At 43.2% G+C, this 23,538-nt stretch overlaps 1 protein-coding gene across 2 annotated transcripts in view; it reads right to left on the bottom strand.

The window, feature by feature from the left end:
• Positions 1–702: 702 nt before the first annotated feature.
• olfm1b (olfactomedin 1b) overlaps positions 703–23,538 on the bottom strand; it is a 49,604-nt gene continuing 26,768 nt past the window's right edge. For both annotated transcript variants that reach the window (XM_079523831.1, XM_079523830.1), the window contains exons 3-6: positions 22,918–23,073; positions 19,188–19,407; positions 4,697–4,803; positions 703–1,900 (exon numbers count right to left, since the gene is read on the bottom strand). In XM_079523831.1, coding sequence (XP_079379957.1) covers positions 1,226–1,900; positions 4,697–4,803; positions 19,188–19,407; positions 22,918–23,073 — 1,158 coding nt within the window. In that variant the 3' untranslated portion in view covers positions 703–1,225. The remainder of the gene's footprint in view (positions 1,901–4,696; positions 4,804–19,187; positions 19,408–22,917; positions 23,074–23,538) is intronic.

The following is a 23,538-nucleotide window of genomic DNA, read 5'->3' as shown; positions in this document are numbered from 1 at the left end:
GAGAGATATGAACTAGATAAAAGTCCTCCCACACGGCCCGGGTAAACGAATACAAAGAAGCAAAGCCAGTGCCAACAGTTACAGTGATACAAGAACATTAAAAAAAAACGTAAAAAAAACAATCTGAATGAAAAACAACTCAACAAACTAAAACCGAATGCAAACGAGTGAAAAAAGCAAATATTGTTGCAAATCTTCTACAATCCCACATGGTATTCAGTTCTGTCCGCGTCCACCCTGCCTCTCTTCGATATATTCTTTTATTTTAAATAGTTACGGCGTCTTACAGCAAAAAAGACATTCAGAAGAGCAGACCAGAGTGATTAAAAAAAGGAACACTCATGCAACGAAAGCCTGTTTTCACACAAAGTCACAAACACGGGATAAATCATCTCAAACAAGAGTGCTGCCAACAGTCAAGTGCCTTCAGGTCTTTATTTTTTCTTTTGTGGACATTCTTGTTATTGTTCTTCTCTTCATACTGTAGATATTTGATTTTTGCTACTGTACTGATAAAAACGATAGGTGAGACAGACTGCCCGTCATATAGGTTCTCAGGATATCTGGCTGGAGATCCCACCACCCCTCACCTCATGTCTGTCCCATGGGCGTCTGGGGGAGGGGAGGGGGTCCGGAGCTCCCACCACCCCTCACCTCATGTCTGGGCCCCATGGTGGCCTGGGGGAGGGGAGAGGGGGTCCACATTGGCAAATAGTTCATCATCACTAACACAGTCTTTGTCCAGTAGTACAGGACCCCCCCTTGGCCAAAAGAAAGGTGAGGTGGAAGGATTACTTGCCCAGAGACCCAGATCACCAGGAACAATCTTCTATTTTTTTTTCTTTTTTTCCCCCAATATAAAAAAGGCGTGATGATGATTCTTTTTTTGGCATCTATCTTTCTTATATCCAATACGGCCTACCTAATTTGTATTACAATCATCTTCTATACAGCAAACAACGTAAGCTTTATTTTTCTTAAATAAACGTTAAATAATTGATATAAAGTAAACTCTATGCACATTCAGTCCACTTTGCATCCATTTTGAATGCAGTCTCTCCGTAAGAAGTCATATGATATAGTAAATAGGATGGTCTTAACCGACAAAGTCTTTTTTTTTAAATTCCAGTTATATTTTTCGTATATAGGGAGCTCTCTCTACACACAAACGATATGTGCGTACAGTGTATCCGCGTCTACTCCTCCGCTCGGCCCCCGTGCAGGGTTACAGTTCCTCGGAGCGGATGACGTGGAACAGCGTGACATTGTAGAGCACCTGGTGGCCGTTGTTCCAGGCGTAGAGGGCGCGGTCGCGCGGGTTGTAGTCCAGCATGGAGATGTGCGAGTACTTGTTCTGGAAGGCGATGTCGATGTACTCGTAGGTGGAGGAGTTGGTGGAGTAGGCGTAGTAGACCTTGGTGCCGCCGGAGTAGCCGTTGGTGACGTAGAGCGTGCCGCAGATCATGAAGGACTCGCCGGCGCTCCTCTTCGGGTGGTTGGTGGTCCAGCTCTTGACGATCTGCAGCGAGCCGGGGTTCAGCTTGCTGATGACGATGTTGCCGGCGTTCTGGTTGGTGGCGTACACGGCCCACAGGCCGCCCTCGTCCACCATCAGGTCGATGTCGGAGTGGCCGCCCCACGCGTAGTGGTAGGCGTTGTTGAAGCCGGCGTAGTCGAGCTGCCGCGACTTGCTGATGGAGGAGGTGCGGAAGTCGAACTTGATGATGACGTGGCTCTGGAACTTGTTGAAGTAGATGGAGCCGTTGTAGACCACCTGGCCCGTGCCGGACCACGGGTGGGGCAGGCGGTGCGACGTGAAGTTGTCCGTCGCCATGAAGTCCTGCATGGACTTGTACTCGCGCACAAAGCGGTTGTTGTGGTAGCCGTCCATGTACCACACCTGGTGGAACGAGGAGAGAGAGAGAGAGAGAGAGAATCAAGCAGGGTGTTTTCGCTGCAGTGATTCTCAAAAATGCGGTCCGGGGACCCACAGTGGTCCTTGTGGAGTTCCGTGGGTCCCCCAAACCGTACATTTTGGCTGTTCGAAAATAGTGTATTTACAAGCTCACAACGTTTTGTGGGACAATCTATTTGAAAAAATGTAAATAAAATGTACATTTTGAAAAACATTTAAAGGACTACTTCACCACTTTTCAACCTATCTTCATATAATAGGTCCTCACTAATAATCATGATAAAATGGCACGATTTTTTTCAGTTTAGAAACCGTCCTCCAGTGACGACATCATTAGGCAGATTTTTTTTACAAAAATGTTTAGATTTTCATTATCATGAGAACGATGGCTTCCATTTTCGCATTGCAACTTTTCAGGACTAGAAAGCCTGCAGTTTCTATTAGCTTGTATTCCCCATCGATGAGACGGATGAGACTGGAGGACGGTTTCTGAACTGCCCACAGCCCTCCTATGAGACACAGACCAAGTAGAAAAAAATGGCACCATTTTTTCATGATTATTAGTGAGGACCTATTATGAAGAAAAGTGGTGAAGTGGTCCTCCTATCTTGAAATAGGAACACAAGTCTTGTTTTATGGGGGTCGGAATCTTTTCAAATACAACAGCAATTTGACACGAACAACATGTTTGAGAACCACAGTTTAACTGTAAAAACAGCAACATACAGCTACAGTATACCGCAGAGGTAAAAATCTGTCCTCAGCATACCTTCCCGAACATCTAAATTATGTATGCAGATCACCCGTAATAACCCTGCAATCTAAATCAAATCAGGCTGTCAACAAGTTACCTAATTAAGTCAGAGCTGGCATCTCCGGGAGGAGCAGCCTCAAACTGAGATCTAGGCTGTTTATGACTGCAGAAACGCCACAGGATGACAGCCTGCAGGGTGGGATGGGTCTCGCCCCACAGGGGCAATGCCCATCATTCCAGATAAAAGGCCTAGCCTGGCTGAGCTTCCCTCGAAACACCAACCTAATGCCCCCCCCACGCCACCCCCTTCTGGCACCCTGCAGGGACGGGCTGACATCGCACTACCAGCAGCCAAACTGTTGCAGGTTCAGCTATTTCCTCCATCTCACTTCATACAGTTGGGTGCCACCGATATTGTCCCTTATCATTTGACCCATTTAGGCCTGACCTCAAAATTAAAAAAAAATCCTTCTAAATCCTCCAGTTTTCTGAAATAAATATTTTCACGATTTTTCAAAAATAGCAGACCTACAAGCTCGTAGCGCGCTATGACCTTGTAGATCTGCTATTTTTCAATAGCTAAATTATAACATAATGTTTAAAACACCAAAAGGGGTTCCCGTCCCAAAATGGGTTAACTGTCCTTTTGCGCAGATCACGCAAACCTCAGCAAAAAGAAAAGGACAATATCGATGGCCTCCAACTGTATATGGACCAAACGCGTCACAGTGGATGGGTTGATTAAAGGTGATTATTGCACGGCTTGGTTGAATGCTTGATTCTGATTGGTCAATCGCCAAATTCAGCGGTTCTGTTATTTCTGGATAATGACCGCTCCGCTCTATAACAGAACGATGCCTATAATCAAACCCTCAGAGCACCTGCTGCGCCTCGCTGATTTACTGCTGTTTCCAGCCACGTAAACACACACACGATGCCATTTACAGCTAAACATTGCTCTCAAAAAAGTTTTTGAAAACATTTGAGCGAGAAATAGACGAAGCAGTATACCGGAAAGTGGATTCTATTTGATCAACTCACTTCCTTGTTTTCCGACTGTGGCTGCAGCTGGGCAGACGTCGGCCAGCGCGACACTTATGGAAGACTTTCATTACCAAGCAAGGCAATACCTCGTTTTGTTGTGTTTTGGGTCAATTTATACATTTTTGTATTAAGTAGCCGTGTAATTAGCGGGATAATGTATGGCTGAGTGGTCATTGTGTATCTACATCACCTTCGGGCCGATTGACCACCTCCGCTACGCGTCTGTGGTTAATCAGACTGTCGGTGATTTATCTATAAACAATGGCCATACATTATCCCTTACTTAAGTGTAAATAGCTCTTTAGTCTTATAGTAATCGCTATTCATGTTGTTGCTATAGAGAGCCTTATTCCGTGACAGGGGTCTCTCTCAAGCTCTTTAGTAAAAACAAAAAAAAAAACAGATTATGATACCAATAGAGGGTATGCGCATGCTTAAAGTGAATGGCCCATCGAGTGGCAAATCGAGTGGCAAAGCAACAGGCAAAGTGAGTTTAACATTGTTTAATGTCGTTTAATGCAATCAGATAGGACTTTTCTGTTGGATGTATGGGCTGTCAAGGCCAGAAAGTAGTTTTTTGCCACTCAGTAGGCATTCCTGCATACCTTCCTGGTTTGGTGATGATGTCACACGCATACCCAGGAATATAGAAGTTTAATAGATTTGATTGCCTAGACCTAAGGAATGTGAGGCGTGTACACAACATGTGAGGCGTGTGCACAACATGCGTTGACCATATAAATGCGGTCATGTTTCGGTTGTTTAACATCCAAAGCCCTCTCTGCTGGTGGCAGCCTTCCTTGTATTACTCACTGTGGGCCAAGGCTGGCTCTTCCATGAGCCATACAGATTTATTATTGTGCATTAGCATTTTAATGTGTTCAGTAATGAAAGCAGAGTCATTCGACCGAGGCAGCAGATGCTTGGACCTTCTAAACGAAATCAGACGGCACGCAGAGGTAAATCACGGGGGTACTACTTACCCTCGTATCTCCCTCGGGGGCCAGGGGGTCCGTCATCCATGAACCAAATCGAGATCCAGAGGTCTTGATGGTGATGGGTTCACTGATATTCGTAAGTTTGCCACATGCTGTGAGGAAAAGGGAGATACAGAAACAAACACGATAACACCAGAATAGGGATTGCAAGGCTGACGTCACGGTAGGCTGTCACGCCTACCGGCGCCATTTTGATTGTGATGGCCTACATATTAGATCTGCATCAAGTGTATAAAGTTGGTGTTTGAGTGTTTAGTGCACAGTGCTAGAGCCCTTTCAGCTCGCCAAAATGGGATTTATTAGTAGGCCTACTTGTTGTGTGAAATACAACAAGTAGGCTTCTCACCATAAACAAGGTCAGAATAAAGGGGATAAAATAGATCATCGAGTAACGTAACGTTTCACCGGCGCATTCCTCTCACTGCCGCTGATCTACAAGCTCATAACATGTCACATCGCCGAACTGTGAGCTACTAGATTTATTTTTCGGCGTGCAACTTCGTTGTACAATGAAGTATGACTATAACTACAGTATGTGTATTAATGAACTTACCGGTACATTAAAGCATTTTGTAGTTTGTTATTAACTTAATAAACCAGATTGTGTACAACAGATTGTGTACAACAACACAATCTGTTTAGCTCCTTTTAGAACTGAATCCAATTTTATTTCCGAAAGAGTCACCAATCAGCTAAAAAGGCTATACAATAAAGCAGCAATCTCTCTTGACCTTTTAAACAAAATGTTTTCAAAAGGCAGCCAACAAATCCCGAGTAATATGTAATGCGTACAATATGTAATACAATATTTCTGTTTTTGTTCAAGTAATGCCTTACACTACTCGTACTGGGTAAATAATACTATTACAGTAATATATTAAAAGTAAGTTGTTACTGCCCAACACTGCTCACTTGCACAAGAGACAGTGGTTCTATATCTGCTGCTAAGGGGTGTCAACACCCTCTAGGGTCCTTCACCATCCTCTGCAAGAGACTGCGATGTCCTGTGTGTACATTTTGACATTGTGCCCTGTTATCCGACTCTGTTTTCTTTTGTTCTCCTCTTGATTCTTGTGACTGTATTTTATGACTGCAAAGTTTTGGTGCTTGAACGGAAAATAATTTCACCCGCTCTTTATGACCTGTAAATGTGTGACATGTGACAATTAAGTTGAAGTGGTTGACCGAGATTCACTCTTTCCCGGACCATTCTACCCGATGGGCGTGGTTTTGAGGTCATTATCCTTGTTTCTCGTTGTCTGTTGTTTTCAGTTTTTAATGTTTTGTCCTGTTCTCTGTTTTTACGTTGTAAATGTTTCTTTTTAGTTCTGTTCTCTTTTGTAATGTTTTTTGTTTGTTTTTGTTTATATGTTGTTATGTATATTCACATTAGTATCTTGGAATACGTACATTGTGATAAGGATAGGCACTAATAAGCTATAAGCTTCCGCCTATGCCTTTTCGATCACCTTAAAAGTACTGTTTAATTTGTAATGTCTCCTGAAAAATAAACTATTCATTCATTATTCTGTGAGGTTAGGGTTAGGGTTAAGGTTAGGGTTAGGCATCGTATTTGTGAGGTTAAGGTTAAGTGCTGCCCATAATCCACAAGACAACATGGGTAATTGACCTGTTTGACACCATAGATGCTTTCTAATCTTAGTGTGCATGTGAGAGGGGGAGAGAGAGAGAGAGAGAGAGAGAGAGAGAGAGAGAGAGAGAGAGAGAGAGAGAGAGAGAGAGAGAGAGAGAGAGAGAGAGAGAGAGAGAGAGAGAGAGAGAGAGAGAGAGAGAGAGAGAGAGAGAGAGAGAGAAATAATGGACTTCTAATAACTGCTCCTCTGTGCTCAGTCTAAGCCGGAATAGTCTTAATTACTGTTAATTGGAGGTGTTAATGTGAATTTGACCAAACTAATCTCGTTATCTCCCATGGCTGAGAGCTGGTGAGACACATTTATTAAAAGCACACAGACAATAACATCGCTCTTGTGTGATTTTCCGCTGTGCAACAACACTTTGCACCGACTTCTCCAAGCGCTGCCATTCATCTGGATGCGAGCCACTGTCTCCATTGTTCACTGTGTTTGGGCGAAGATCAATTAGATGGCCCCTGATTAGTGTACATCATCCAGAGAAAGTAATTAGTTTTCGGGCGTGCTCATTCACACAGAGGGATCTGATAATCGCCACCATTTTCAATCATTGTCCCACAGTTAACGTATTCCAGATCCATTACACCCTTGATTTATCATCGCCAAAATATTTTGTTCTCTTTGTTTTGTTTTTCGTCCTCTGTTCTCGCACTAAAGCCCGTTTATTCTTCGCCAAATAACGGGGGTGGGTGGGTGGGAGGAGAGCAGCTGTAGCTTATCTATTGCACTGGTAGTCAAAGTGGGGTCTGGGGAACCACGGGGGTCCTTGTGGATATATATATAGGCCACAGAGGCAATGGCCTAGGGCGGCAGATTGCCTAAGGCGGCAGTTAGAAGAGGGGGCACAAACGTAGCCTCGGTACCAGGCTACGTTTTTTTAGAAGAATTCTGCTAAATTCTTCTAAATCCTCCAGTTTTCTGAAATAAATATTTTCACGATTTTTCAAAAATAGCTCGTAGCGCGCTACGAGCTTGTAGGTCTGCTATTTTTCAATAGGGCTATCTTAACCCAAAATGGGTTAAGATAGCCTAATAATGTATGGATCTGTATGGCATGGGCATCATTGCTGGTTCGTTTTGTGTCCCGTTCTGTGAGAAGGAAATTGCGCGAGTCGGGAAGGGCGGCCCCGTGGGACGCGGCCTAGGGCACTAATTCCCTAAGGGCCCACTAAGGCCAAGGGACCCACTCAAGGACACTTTGAGACCCACTGGTGCATAGCAGAGTGTTTCCAGTGAGCCAACATGCACAATAGCAGCACGTACCCTGACTCTGCCTATGGAACAGAGCCTTCATTAGTATACTCGGTAAAACCTTAGAGTATATATGAATAGAGACGGCACCGGATTCCTCCTCCCATCAACTTGCATTAAGTTGCTCAAAAGTGCATGAGGCGATTTCACTCTTCCTTCCGGGTAGGAACAGAGTGCATTCTGGGATGGATTGGGTCCAAACACATGAACGCGCTGCCGTTGACTGTCATTGCACGCGTTCACGTGCGTTCACGTATGAAACGGCGTTCACGTGTCATCGTGAACGTGCGCAATGATAGTCAACGGACCAGCGCGTTCATGTGTTTGGGCCAGCGCTGCAATACCAATTTTGCTTTCTCATCTAGTCCAGGGGTTCTCAACCTGTGGGTCGAGACCCCCCGGGGGGCCGCCAAATTATTTTGGGCCCCCGCCCAGACAAAAACGTTGAGAACCCCTGATCTAGTCAACGTCTGTCTTAAGGGCACGGTCACACCGCACTTTTCTGCCAATGCATTTCAATGGGAATGGAGCGTGTTTCGCTCATAGCAGCACTTGAGCCGGAGCCCCGCGGGCATCTGCAGCTTTCACACCTACAGCCAGCATACAAGGAACGATGATTTGTTGTGTATTAGCTTGTCTGGAACCTTTCTCCAGTTAAGACTGAGAGCAAGTGCAGTTACTGCACGTATAGCCGAAATGGTCATTGCCGCGAGAGGCAAGCATGCAGCCAATACACGACGACGATTGCGCAACAAAATGACCACCAGCGCCGGTCGGGGACATTCAGACCCTTCTGTCACCCTTCTGTTCGACAGTGCAAACAAACGCACAATGTCATTCACAACTAAACGTTGCTCTCACAAAGAATGTTTCCGAGAACATTTGAAGCGAGAAGTGGGACGATGCCGTAACCGAAAATGTATTCTATTTGATCAACACTTCCTTGTTTTTCCGAGGCGACCATGTTGCGCTGGTATATAGACGGCCAGCACAACACCGATGGAATACTTTCATTACCCTAAGCAAGGAAATACCTCGTTTTGTTGTTACTTGTGGGTCAATGTATTAATGTATTCATTAAGTAGCCATGTAATAAGAGTGATAATAAACGGGTCGGCGTTCATTGATGAGAAATACACTGCGTGAGCATGTGTACAGCATGTGTGCACTGTGCATGTAAACTCCCATGTGCATCATATGTTCCATGTGTGTGTGTGTGTGTGTGTGTGTGGGTGTGTGTGCGCACATCACACCTCGGCTGCGGCAGAGAGACAAACATCCCGTCACGTGTATATTTTGACTATCTCTAGTGGCGGGGGGGTTGAGAGACCCTTACGTAACCCTCGGTGGGATTACACACTAGTAGTAATCCACATGGCCATTGATTTATTTATTTTTTTCCTGCCCTCTTAATCACACGCTCTATCTTTAGACGAGACCCCCCCCCCCCCCCCCCCATGGGTTGGGTTGGTGGTCTACTCTAATCCCCTATTGGCCTGAATATGGCTGGGAATGTATCCAGAATGCATGGCAAATGGAAAGAAGTCTAATGTATACTCGGGTTGAAATGTAATGAATGAAATCCTAAAGCATCACCATCAGCCCTTCCCTGTTGGCCTAATGTACAGTACAGTATACATACTGTAGTCTCTTGAGACAATTTGTCTAATGCTTCCACCCGAAACCAGTCTGTTGGCCTATCACAACTATTACGTAATCGTCGTGATAATTTCCATGTTGAAAATGTTTTCATGTATTTAAGACATTTTCCGAACTATAGTGGAAGGAGCCGGAGATCGTCTATTTCCACTATAGTTTTTTGTTGTCTTCTTTAAGTATAACGTTATTGGTCATATGACGAAATGTGATTACTATTCATAATGTTCCAATGTTCAACGACAGAAACGCATTTAAATTGTAAATCCCAATTACTTGAGTGACAATTAATCGTCAAGTAAAATGTCATCATCGTGACAGCCCTGTACATGAAGTATATAAAATAAAGAAATAAAATAAAGAAATATTTAAAGTGGATGCCCCACATCCGTTTCATCATGACAGCCACGTCCCACTGTGACGAGCGTGCGCGCGTGCGTGTGTCTGTACATCTGCTTTTGATATCCCCATCTCTGTTCATTCATGTTCATGGGATATCGTCTCTGTCGGGTGGAAACCCTGCAAAACTGTGACTTTAACAGAATTCAAATTCAAAAGTAGCCAGGCACAACGTTAACAAATATAATATATGTTAATGATATTTAGAAGATTTAGAACACTTTCCTGGGGGTCTTTGTGTGTAATATGTGGTTTTAGATATTTTAGATTTTAGCAGTGAGAACCAGTGTCTCTGATGTCATGGACACTGGGCTCACTTACTTCCTACTACAGCCCTCCCCTATCCACAAGAAGGAGCAATGCACCAAAGCATTATGGGAATTATAGTCCAGGAAGTAAGTGAGCCCAGTGTCCATGACGCGTTATTATGGATCTCATCGCAGTTCAAGGAAAGCCCCGCTGTGATTGGCCAGAAGTCGCTGTGATTGACAGTTCTTGTTTTTGCAACTATGCCTCGACCTAACCCTAAACCTAACCTTAGTAAAACTATGCCTAAATCTAACCTTAGTAAAACTATGCCTAAACCTAACACTAACCCTAAACCTAACGTAAGTAAAACTATGCCTGCACGGGAGCCAATCAGACACATGGTAAGGCGGGTCTATCCAGGGGCGGCCCAAGCGGCAAGCGGGGCATGCAGCCGCCTGGGGCGCCAGGTCCTTCATAATCGTGCGTCCATGACATCAGAGACACTGGGGCTCACTGCTAAAATCTAATATATCTAAAACCACATATTACACACACAAATACCCCCAGGAAAGTGTTCTGAATCTTCTAAACATCATTAACATATATTATTTTTGCAAAAAGGGTGAAGTGTCCCTTTAAGCCCCACGGCCTGCCACGCAGGGTCAATTATGTTAATAATAATAATAATAAATAAAAAATACACTGTTTAGACATTTGCTGCTCATATGTGTACGATGTGATATAAATTGAGGGACAATGAGATGATTATTCATATCGTATATAGTACTTTGTATTCTGGGCCGCCCTAGTTAATAGTGGTTAGAGCATATGCCTTCCATGGGGAAGGTTGTGGGTTCGAACCCTGCCTGGGGTCGGTGTCAGCAAGGGCATGCGGTCGCAACGGGTTCCTAACTAACGCCAAATCAAATGGTTTCGGATCTGAGCCAAGTCTCCCGAGTCCTGAGGAGGCGCGTCTCTGCTTTGTATTGTATAGCAGAGGCTGAAGTTTTCTGAAGGCTGTGCTCGCACTGCTCAGTGCCTGTTGTTTTAGGTGGTTAAGAAGAAAAAATGTACACCCCCAGCCTCCCCTGTGTGTTTGTGTGTTTTTTTTTAATATATATATATATATATACGGATCGAAACCGTGCTGTCTGTTGGGTGGACGATGCGGCAGGAGTTTTAAAATAGTGCTTGGCAGCGAGAAGCGTGTCATTGGCCGTGTGACAGTGTGTGGCGGCCCGGCGGTGGTCATGTGGTGTGACTCGTGTCCCCGCTGTCCCATCCGTCAGTAGTTTAGTGTACCGGACAGCTAGATGTGTCCGCATCTCTCTGCAGACTTTTACTTTACTTCACTTTTCTGTCCATTTTCCAGCACTTCTTTATGCTTCTACTCCACACGACAACTCAAAATGTCATGCTTTTTGTTGTTTTTTACTCCACTACAATTACAAGTTACATTGTAGATTTGAGATTATTTAACCAATTTAGCCCTTGTCTATTCGAAAATGGAGGGCGTACATCATACAAGCTCACAACGTGCCGCAATGCGATGCATCGCGTGAGCCTGCAGATCGGCTATTTTTAAAAGATTTTTGCAATCGTCGGAAAAACTTTCATTCATTATGAGTATTTACTTGATGCAACTTAAGTGTATTTCGATGCCAATGCTTGAAAAATACATGAAAAATGTCAAATGTTTGTTTGTTTCTGCATTGTGGTATTGTTACTTTTACTTGATTACTTGCTCCACCACTGCAACCTCTGTGAGCACATCCCAGCGCTCTGCTGGGGCCTCACAGGGTGATTTATTTATTTGATATTTATCCAGCGAGCTGCCATGTGCCTCTCTCTGATGGATGGCCATACCACTGGAGCTGATACGGAAAAGAACAGCTAAATGAAAAGGGACAAGACCAATGGCACCCGACTGTATGCCTGTGGGGGGATCCATGCCTCTGCTTTTGACATCCCCATTCCGGTCATTCATTATTATGGACAGTGGGGATATACTATAATGTTATCCCTTTAAATATATGCATTTCCTTGTGGAAGTAATGTTTGATAATTTATATTTGATGATATAACTATCTAGAGGTCCTCCCTTAATCCATTTAGGCCTGACGTCGAAATAAATAAAAAAGTCTTCTGAAAGAATATATATTCAAAGCCACGTTTGGGGCATTTAGCATGCTGGGGTTATAGGAACATAGAGGGGGCGGAGCAATGGTGCGCCTGTGGTCGAATATTGTATTCATAGGAGGCCATTTCCAAACTCGGCTTGTGCTTGGTTGTCAGTGGGGTAGGGAGCGCTGTGCTGTGTTCATTTGGACCGCACACAAGTGGTTATGCCTAAACCTAACCCTAAACTCACAAAACGCGGTGGCTACTCTGATTATGGCAAACCAGTGTTGTTGGTTGACCCTCTAGGCAATTTTAATATAGATAGATAGATAATAATAATAATATTATATATATATAATAATATAAAATGGCGTGCTGTGAGCTTGTAGATTGGCTGTTTTTGAATAGGCAAATCTACTCTAATAAAGTGTTTTTTATTGCTATATTAACTACTTTTGCTGGGGACCCCCCTCGACCTCACCTTGAGAACCACTGCCCTAGTCCGCACTCTGTTTCACTAGCCGGGCCACTTTGGAAAACACTTTTATGCATTGTTTTCTCTTATCGCCCCATCAATGCAGACCTATAGTCGTCGCTGACTTTCACAAGGGGCCGTTTCAATGACAGGAGTTACTATGCCAGGGTTTGTACACCAGTGAGAATGGGGGGGGGGGGGGGGGGGGGGGGGGGGAGTTTTATGCAGCATCTACAGAATAGTGTGAGGATGAAAGCCAATGGCTGCTGGCCTCTCACAGTGGGTGACCTCTGCTTTGTGCCATCTGATCTCACCCACTCTGGATGGACCCCCGCAGCTTCTCTGCTCTCGCTCATCCTCAGAGGAGCGCGTCCAGATAAGAGGGACGGGCGTGTGCATTGATCTATGATTGAAGGCAAGGCACGGACGAACGAACAAGGATTTTTGTTCAAAGTCGCAGTCACAGAGTGGACCAGTATGGAGAATATACCAGTTTCTGTTCGGGCAAGAAACCTCTTATTTCCACACTCTTTGTTTTTCTTCATAAATCAACTTGCTTGACCATACAGAGTACAGTGTCACACAAAAGTAGTAAAAGTTACCGTTGCAGTTTTTGAATTTGAATCCTGAAAAGTAACAGCTTCGGACATAATGATATTGGACGGATCGATCTGGCTATCTCCCCCACAAATCTCGAGAACCATTTCATCGACGATCGACTTCAAAGGGCCCGATGGAGTGATATACTGAGTGGGTAGTCAGCTCGGATTCGGTGGTTGTCCAGAGATATCTGAAAATCTCCAAATATCCGTGTCTGTTTGCTGTTTCGATTTTACTGTATGCCAATATGTGGAAATCCCATGTGATCAAGATGATGACATTGTCATAGATTAATTGTCCTTCATCAAGTATAATGGGTGATAATAAATGATAATAGTAACTGCACTAGCTACTCGGGTACAATGGGTATAGCATGACCAGAAGGGCATGCATTCCCATTCGTCGTAACCTATGCAAGCAGCGTTCCTAACAGTACTTCAATACATTTCAGACTATGCAGTGTTGTGGTGGTGGTATTTTTTGAGTGGTGCAACCACTCAAAAAGGAACAGCAATGTCTGTGTTAACCTATGTGACTATGTGTGTGACTATGAGTACCAGTAGGGGCAAAAGTGGCGCTGTTGTGCCAGAAACAGAGAGAGGAGATAGTGCTGCACTGTTGCCTGCTAATGAGAGACAGAGAGAGAGAGAGAGAGGGGGGGGGGGGGGGGGGGAATTGCACCACTCAGTTCACACAGGTGTGATTTTTTAACTGGTGGGACGCTATTTCAACGACGTCACGTGCACGCCACATATATATTTAACGTACGCATGAGGTTCATTTTAGGGTTACGAGTGCATAAATAGTAGGAAACATGTTTGTAGGAAAGGAAATGACTAGTTTTTACCTTGGAGACGTCAACTCTGTCATTTAGTTCATGACTACATCAGCCACTGTTGTATTTATTATCCAAACTTTGGACTGCTTCAGAACATCTGACAGTATGCCTAGCAGGCTAGCACTACAGTACTTAGCGAGTCACCCAAGCATCTATAGCCAGGGTCATTCCTATGTCAATTCACGCTGTTGCAGCTTTTATAAGCTTTGGTAAGAGGTGTGAATGGTTGTTTTTGATCGATACGCAATAGACACACTCTCACGGGTACGCACGTGCTCGCCTGTGCGGTGTGTGGCGTTCTCTCGTTCAAAAGACTGGCGTGACGCCGTGGTACAGCGCCCGTGCAATGAGCACTGCACCACTAAGGCTATGTGCAGTGCACGTGTGTGTTTATGAAAGTGGTAGCCTATAGGCCTATATTATACGGTAGTGACAAAATCAGCAAATCAACAGGGAGAATAATTGTAACCAAACCCTTTTCCACTGTTTCTTTGTGCTTGCCTTCAGTACATCAGGGAACAATTTGCAACAGTGAGTAAAATACTCATGCCTTGTTATTGATCTTAGTCACTGTGAAAGGGGTGTGTGTGCATGTGTGAAGACTGAGTTGTCCTTATGCTGCGTTCCTCACGCTGGAAGAGACAATAGCCACAAAACGACCAAGCGTCGTCAGCTACACTGTCACAGAGTCGCCGTTGAAGTGTCCACACGTCATTAAAGCGCGTCTCCGTGCATGTCTGGGAGCAGCAAGTGAGAAAATGTCTTTGCCGTTAAGCAGAAACCTCTTACATCCATATTTTAACTTTTTTAATTTATATATATTTTAATTTTTACTTGATCATACTAACAGCGTCACACAAAAGTATCAAAACTAGCAGATCTGCGAGCTGAAAATGCGGCGCCACATTTCGAGCTTGCAGATCTGCTACTTTTGCTATTTTTTAATTTGAATTCTGAAAAGTAACATTTTCGGACATGCGAGGTTTCGATTCGACAGAGACGCTATAAAAGGCTTGGGTTAAAAGGCTGAACCGGCTGAGGGCAACTATTAGTTTTACCCACAATCTCTCTCCCAAAATCAAGAATTGTGTTGAGAGAGAAGGTTATGATTATTATCGATGCCGTGTCATTGGAGCACTGAAACAAGTTGAAGCCAGCTCAACTTTTTTTTCTTTGAAAAAACTTTTTTTCCCCCCCGCTTTTGTAACTCGTCAATCGACAAGCGTCTTCAAAGGGCTTGAAGCCTTGTCGCTTTGTCACTGCTTAGTGTGAAGGTGGCGCATTAGTTGTGTTCCGGTTGTCGTGCACCAAAAAATTGCTATCTATAATGTACCTCAGCTTGACGCCCGCTTGAGCTTGTAGATCAGTTATTTTCACTGCGCGACACCACATCACTACTAAGTATAGCTCAGGCATATTAACACCATTGGGCTGAGGTGTGAGGATTATCTGACAGAGGCTAAAAACGGACCTGAGAATCCATCACACATGCACCTACGCATATATCTGACTGTGTGTGTGCGTGCGTGTGTGCGTGCGTGTCCGTGTGTCAGACATGGTGGTGATGCCACCACATACTGTAATCACCACTCCTTCTGTTCCATTACAGGAAATCACTTCGATGTGTAAATTTGGAATTCACAATCTTTCACAGAATAATGATGTGTGAAAGAGATGTGTAATGACAGGCTAACAGGCGTTCTCCCCTCGATGCATTTCATGAAATGCATGTCAATGGATTTGCCAACAGAACAGCTGTTAAAGGACCACTTCACCACTTTTCAACTTCTCTTCCTATAATTGGTCCTAAGTAATGTTCATGATAAAATACCACCATTTTTTCCTACTCAGTCTGTGTCTCATAGGAAGGCTGTGGGCAGTTCAGAAACCCGTCCACCAGTGATATCATCGATGGTGAATCCAAGCTAATAGAAACGGCAGGCTTTCTTTTCCTGAAAAGTGGCAATGCAAAAGTTGAAGCCATCGTTCTCACGATAATACAAATCTAAATATATTTTAAAACAAATCTGCCTAATGATGATGTCACTGGTGGACGGGTGTCCGAACTGCCCAAAGCCCTCCTATGAGACACAGACTGAGTAGGAAAAAATGGTGGTGTTTTATCATAAACATTAGTGAGGACCAATTATATGAAGAGATGTTGAAAAGTGGTGAAGTGGTCCTTTAATTATAGGCCTAAAGTACAGTGACACTTTGCTAGAGGTTTGGGTAGTTACCATGCCGTGATGTAACTCCAAATGTTATCCAATAGATGATTCAAACTTGACCAGAGAGAGAAGTTTGACCAGTCAACTATTGTGCTTTTGACTTACTGCACAGTGAAGCGGGTCTCAACGTCGGTTATATCACATAAATGAACACAAACAAAGCAGATTTAAGATGTAGTTAACATTGCAAAACTCTTCTTCTTCTTTTTTTTAAGGTCAACTTCTTTTAGATTGTACTATTTGAAGTACCGAATCGGATCTGCGGATCCAGTCCAAATCATCTTTTTAAATCATTAGGGTGCATATTAAAATGTTGGATGATTTCTATTTTCGAATCAAGGGACCAACTATTGAATATTGAGTTACGTCATGGCAACCCAAACCCATACTATCACTGTCTTTTTTTGAGTGGTGTAAACCACTCCTACAACTGGCTTTGTTAGTTTACGTGTCTGTCTGTCTGTCCGTGCTCAACAAATTAGCACGGTTGCTATGGTCACCCAGTTCACACAGGTGTGATTTCATTACGTCAGACATTACGTCAGACCACAGCTGATCAGGCTATATAATACCTTACACCACTCAGTTCACACGGGTGTGATTTTTGTATAGCCTATAGCCGACCTACAAGCTCACAACCCATTTCATCGTGACTTGTTGTGAGCTTGTAGATCAGGCTATATACAGTATATGGCGTGGGACACCATCATACTATGGAGTATAGTTCACTAAATTATACTCCATTGTATGATAGTGTCTCAGAGTCTAGATTCTAGTATAGTCTTGTGCTCTAGTACAGTGGTTCTCAACCTGTGGATCGGCCTGGGGAGATGTTTGGGTAGTTTAAGACTTCTTTAAGGACTTTAAAGGACCACTTCACCACTTTTCAACCTATCTTCATATAATAGGTCCTCACTAATAATCATGAAAAAATGGCATGATTTTTTTCTACTCAGTCTGTCTCATAGGAGGGCTGTGGGCAGTTTAGAAACAGTCTTCCAGTGACATCATCATTAGGCAGATTTTTTTTAAACAAGATTTTGTTTACAAAAATGTTTAGATTTTCATTATCGTGAGAACGATGGCTTCCATTTTCGCATTGCAACTTTTCAGGACTAGAAAGCCTGCAGTTTCTATTAGCTTGTATTCCCCATCGATGATGTCACTGGAAGACGGTTTCTGAACTGCCCACAGCCCTCCTATGAGACACAGACCGAGTAGGAAAAAAATGCGCCATTTTTTCATGATTATTAGTGAGGACCTATTATATGAAGAGTGGTGAAGTGGTCCTTTAAGGCCTTTTTTTAATATATATATATAAAAATAAATAAATAAAATAAAAGGACCAGTACTGCATCAAAAGTAATCAACAAACTATACTATAAAAACTGGTCAAACATTGGCCAAATTATCAAATGTGACTAAATTTGACTGAGGGACTGCCATTGGATTTTTTTGAATTTTCGTTTTTTCACGTCATATGAAAGCAGGGAATCATAGCTTCAAATTGACATATTGGTTGTTCAGTTTGACCCACCAGTTTTGGAGATATGGCTTATAGAGTAATGTCTTGCAGAGAAACAGCGAGTTGAGAAAACAGGCTTGAAAGGTTCACTTCTGTGGTCTCTAACATTACACCTAGCTACATGTTTAAGCATTTATTTTATATTTACATGTCGATTTCAGCTCTGATACTTATTTCAGACATGCTCTAGTATGTGAAGAGTCTGCCTGTGCTATAAACTCATAAAAAATAAAAATAAAAGTTTTTCTCCTCTGGTGAAAAGCTGGAATTTGCGCGATGGCAGTCTCTCAGTCAAATCTGGTCACAAATGGTATTAGAAAGAGGATATATTTTTTTAAATAGACGATCTACAAGTTCACAACGCCTCCATAGACATTTATGTGTGGAACGGAGTCAAACCAAATGTAATGCCTCTACTCGATTCCAAATGCTAGTCTAGTTTAGTTTAGTTTTTATTTTAGTTTAGTGCTTGTCAGAGTAAGCTCTGATCCGTAGCATTATAACTCCTTCTAACACTACGGACCAGAGCTAGTCAGAGTGGTGGGTTCCCAGTTAAAATATGATTATTTTGGGGGTCCCCAGTTCAAATATGATTATTTTGGGGGGTCCCCAGTTCAAATCTGATTATTTTGGGGGGTCCCCAGTTCAAATATGATTATTTTGGGGGTGTCCCCAGTTCAAATATGATTATTTTAGGGGGGGGGGGTCCCCAGTTCAAATATGATTATTTTGGGGGTCCCCAGTTCAAATATGATTATTTTGGGGGGTCCCCAGTTCAGATATGATTATTTTGGGGGTCCCCAGTTGAAATATGATTATTTTGGGGGGTCCCCAGTTCAAATATGATTATTTGGGGGGGGGTCCCCAGTTTAAATATGATTATTTTGGGGTGGTCCCCAGTTCAAATATGATTATTTTGGGGGGTCCCCAGTTCAAATATGATTATTTTGGGGGTCCCCAGTTCAGATATGATTCTTTTTGGGGGTCCCCAGTTCAAATATGATTATTTTGGGAGGTCCCCAGTTCACATATGATTATTTTGGGGGGTCCCCAGTTCAAATATGATTATTTTGGGAGGTCCCTAGTTCAAATATGATTATTTTGGGGGTCCCCAGTTCAAATATGATTATTTTGGGGGGTCCCCAGTTCAAATATGATTCTTTTTGGGGGTCCCCAGTTCAAATATGATTATTTTGGGAGGTCCCCAGTTCAAATATGATTATTTTGGGGGGTCCCCAGTTCAAATATGATTATTTTGGGAGGTCCCCAGTTCAAATATGATTATTTTGGGGGCCTCTCAAGGTCGAGAACCACTGCTTTAGTGAAGCAGTCACTCACATCTAATGTTCCTGAAATGTTTCACGGTGTGGCCTAGTGAAAATGCCTGAGAGTCTAGTTCTAGTCTTATCCTCCATTCATGTGAATGTGTGAGTGAGTTTGTGTTTTCAAAGTGTGTGCCGGGGCAAAACTTTCTGTGCCTACCTAATTTTTGCATGCACGCTCGGAGTCTGTCCTCGAGATTTGACACTCTGCTGTGGAGCTCCTCGTAGTCATAGGCCCCCATCTCCTCCTGAAGTTCGCCCAGAACTGACGTCAAGTTCTGGACCTCGTCCTTAAACTGCAATACCAATTTGGCATCGGCCTTGTACTCCTCCAACACTGGTATCAACGGTCTAAGCTCCTCCATTTTCGCCTTTATGGCCTGAAAGGATTAGAATAAGGCTCGGTTCAGTGTCAAGCGCGACAAAGAGAGAGACCCTGTCCAGAAACAAAAAATAATAATAAAATAAAAAATAAACACCTGTCTGGCCCTGACTACACTGCTCTATCCTCACTCTTACTGTACATGAAGACCCCTGTCAGTCTGTGTGTGTGTGTGTGTGTGTGTGTGTGTGTGTGTGTGTGTGTGTGTGTGTTCTGTGTGTGTGAACAGTGCATGTGTGTCGGCGCAAACAAACCCCTGGGTAAGCATTCTCCACTCGCTTACTGGGGCGAGAAGAGAGAGCAAGGCTGGCTCCGTTCGTCAAAGGTGTCGACCGGCCATTTTTAAAGCAAGCCACTCGGCACACCGACAAGAATTGGGAAAGCTTCTTTATTGGTCATCATCGTTTAAAATGCAACATCTTATTATAAGGGTTACATGCTTGTACATGTCACACACAACAAAGTGTCTCCAATTTTTTTTTTTTTTTTTTTTTTTAACGTCTGTATTTTCTTTTTAACGTAGATTGTTTAGTAACCAAATATGCATAGACAAAAGCCAACGTAAAATAAAAAAAGAATTACAACAATTAGTCAATAATAATAATAATAATAATAATAATAATAATAATAATAGTAATAATAATAAAGAATTAAATCTATTTACGTTTGAAAAAAGCTTTTAGATGGAAAACGTTGACAGCAGTAACATGCAGGAAGAGATCAGTGGTTGGTTGGTTTTGGGGGGGAAAAAGGGGGGTGGGGTTTCTTATTCTTAAGTAATGGTGCTAAAGGTAAATAAAGTGTATGACACCCAAAATGCTCTCATCAGTACTGTGGGCCCGGGTCAGGGGGACCTGGGAATGGGAATGACCTGCCTCTTCTTCCCTGTGGCTCTCTCTTTACATGTCTTAAAGTTAGCCCTGCAAGCAAGAAGATACGACACACTGTTGGACAGGGGCTATCTTACTAACCTGTCTAACAGAGACACGCACGCACGCACGCAGACACACGCACGCACGCACGCACACACACACACACACACACACGCACGCACGCACGCACGCACGCACACGCATGTACACACATATTACACATACAATTGAATACATGAAATTGTAGGCATGCATGTCATAGAAAGTGTTGTGAGCTTGTTGTATAGTATCGATCAGGGGTCTTCAACATTTTTCATAAGCCAAGGACCCCTTAACAGAGAGAGGGAGATGAAGCAGGGACGCCCACTACGTATTGGATTCATGTTAAATGTGTGCTTTCAGACAGTTAACCACTTGACCTTTGGCTTGTTACTTGGTCTGCTCTTTGTATGTTCGCCTAACCTCTTTGCCGAAAATAGACGATCTACAGTACAAGCTTGTAGATTTCCGGCTATTGTTCCCCCCAAGAATAGGGATGCGAGCAAGGGTTCAAGTGGTTAATGTCATTTAAAAAAGTAAAATAAAGTCCCTATCACACAAAGATTTGGCGTCCCCCCCTGCAGTGTCTCTGAGCACCCCCTAGGGGTCCCGTCCCCTGTTGAAGACCCCTATAGATTACAAAGTATATAGTTCAGGCATATGAGTTTAATATGCAGGCAATGGCATGCACAGAGGATGACAATGAATGGAGCTGAGATAGCTGTTGATGTGTGCAGCTACACGGTGAGCTGTCTATTGCTGTCCAATGTTTAGTCAAACTATAATTGAGGGCTTTGTAAAATTACATATGTTGAAAGTAACAATTTATAAGTGTGATCTTTGTGTCCATTCATTCATTCATTCATTCATTCACTCACTCACTCACTCAAATGACATAAGGAAGGATGTGCTAAATCTTCTGAAGCAATATTGTGGTATGGTGGTCTTAGCATTACTTAGGCTACTACTGTAGGTAATTATGTAACCAATTAAGATCAAAACTCTAGATTTCAGTATGTCGAACTTGTCTTGTATTACTGTACACACTAAGTTTATTCAGACACTCCATTGGTCTTGCGGAATAAGCATGCGTAGCCCAAATATAAGTTTCATCAAGTGGGAAGTTGATGAAAAATAATGCATGCTTGTCCACACTAAATAATACCGGTATCACCAGTTCCACTTCCCATAGTAGTGGAGAACTGGTACAGAAATACAAAAGGGGATGATGATTCTTTAAAGTTAAGACTCTCCTGCCTTGAATAAACTACAGGTTACTTGGCATGTGAGTTTGGTTTAAACCCATTTTGACCTGAGATCAGATTCTGAAAATGTCTTCTACATCCTGACAGTTTTCTGAAAAAGCTATGTTTCTATGTAAGTCGTTCTTCGATTTTTCAAAAAATAGCAGACCTACAAGCTCGTAGCGCGCCACTCGGTGGTGCGCTATGAGCTTGTAGATCTGCTATTTTTCAACACTAATTTTTCAACACCAAAAGGGGTTTCCGCCCACAATGGGTTAAGTGTTGTAGGCAGCACGCACGCGCACACACACACACACACACACACACACACACACACACACACACACACACACACACACACACACACACACACACACGTGTGGTGGGGCTGTGCATAGGGCTATGATACACCTAGAGTAGGGCTGGGCAATATATCAATCGATATCGTGATATGAGACATTGTCTGTGATTTTGTGCACCGTAATATCGCGGTATGTCCACAATAATATTGTATTATTGTATGTATTCTATTGATGAATTGAATACAAAGGACGACAGGACTTTTTGTGTTATCCTTTTAGCTTTAACACGGAGCCCGCCAGAATCGTAGAAAGCGTAGATTAACTTTAGTCTGGCAGCCCGCCAACAGCGTAGCCTACGTTTTCTAGGCTTTATATTCTTGAATCCATGTTTTGAAACTTTTGATCGGATCGTATCGATAGCTCTCTCCCGTTAGCATCCCAGTGTAAAGTGTGACATTTTGAAGATGCGCGCGCATCCACTTGCACTCTATGTGCTGCTTTCAATGGCCGTATCTCCAAATCGGCGCAATGAATGACGTTTCTGGTGAAAACAAGAACCGTGGCAATGCGCGATAAATAGATTAATTAATCCTGGTGGTCAAACGGTAACATCTTACTGTACCACGTGCTGTTTATATTTAAAAAAATATTGTATTTTCCTGATTTTATACTTAATACGTGTCAAACATCTTCAAGGCAATGCGTTATAAGCTTATAGATGTTTTTGAAATGTTTGGATACATTTAAAAGAGAATTATATCATAGTCCTTGCTCCCCGCCCACCCTCCTCTTTTTTCCTTTCTCTCACTTTCTGGAAATAACAAAAATGGAGCGTGCAACAAAAACAAATTTCACCCACGGTTTAACACCTGTAAAACGTTGATGTCACAATAAAGCCAATTCCGATTCTCAATGTGGTATCGCATCACAATATCAAAATCGAGGTCAAACATATTGTCATAGTCGGTTTTATCCCTAATATGGCCCAGCCCTAAGCTACGCAGCACGGTGGAATGGAGGTCAGACAGATCATGCATGGCTCTCTCCATACCTTGTATTGCTTGGCCATGTTGGCCTTGTGGTTCTCCTCCACCTGCCTGAACTTGGTCTCCAGGCCGCGGAGCTGGACCTCCATCTTCTCCACATACTGCAGGTCCCTCTGGGTCCGCTGGTCCAGCACCTGGATGGACTGGGTCATGTTCTGCACCTGTACACGGGGGGTAACCCGACACATTGAATGGACCGGGTCATGTTCTGTACCTATACACGGGGAACCGACCACATTGAATGGACTCATTGGACTGGGTGTACCAGACTCAACACGGCTTATAATTAAATTAAACTTAACTGAGCATCAAATGTGAGAGCAAAAGGCCACATGGCAACATTCTTTTTTTTTTGGCTTGGCTTCCCGCTGGCATTGTTGTTTACATTATGAAGCATTGGCTGCGAGAAGTGTTGTGAGCGACTTACTCATCCGTGCAGAAAACTCAATCTGACACAGAGCCAACTGCTGGTCAAGAGCCCTAAACACACATCGTATAAGCATGCATGCTGTTAAAGACCGTTGAGAAACATCTGAAAGCTCTACTGTGAAGCCAGATATTTTGCCGTGTACACTTGGCAGGTCTCCTTTTTGCTCAAGGAGAGATCATTTGACCGGTGTTGTGTT

Source organism: Electrona antarctica (genome assembly GCF_951216825.1).
Source record: "Electrona antarctica genome assembly, chromosome: 16".
NCBI lineage: Eukaryota > Metazoa > Chordata > Actinopteri > Myctophiformes > Myctophidae > Electrona > Electrona antarctica.
The sequence above is the reverse complement of the archived record's forward strand: the minus strand, read 5'-3'. Positions and strand labels throughout refer to the sequence as shown.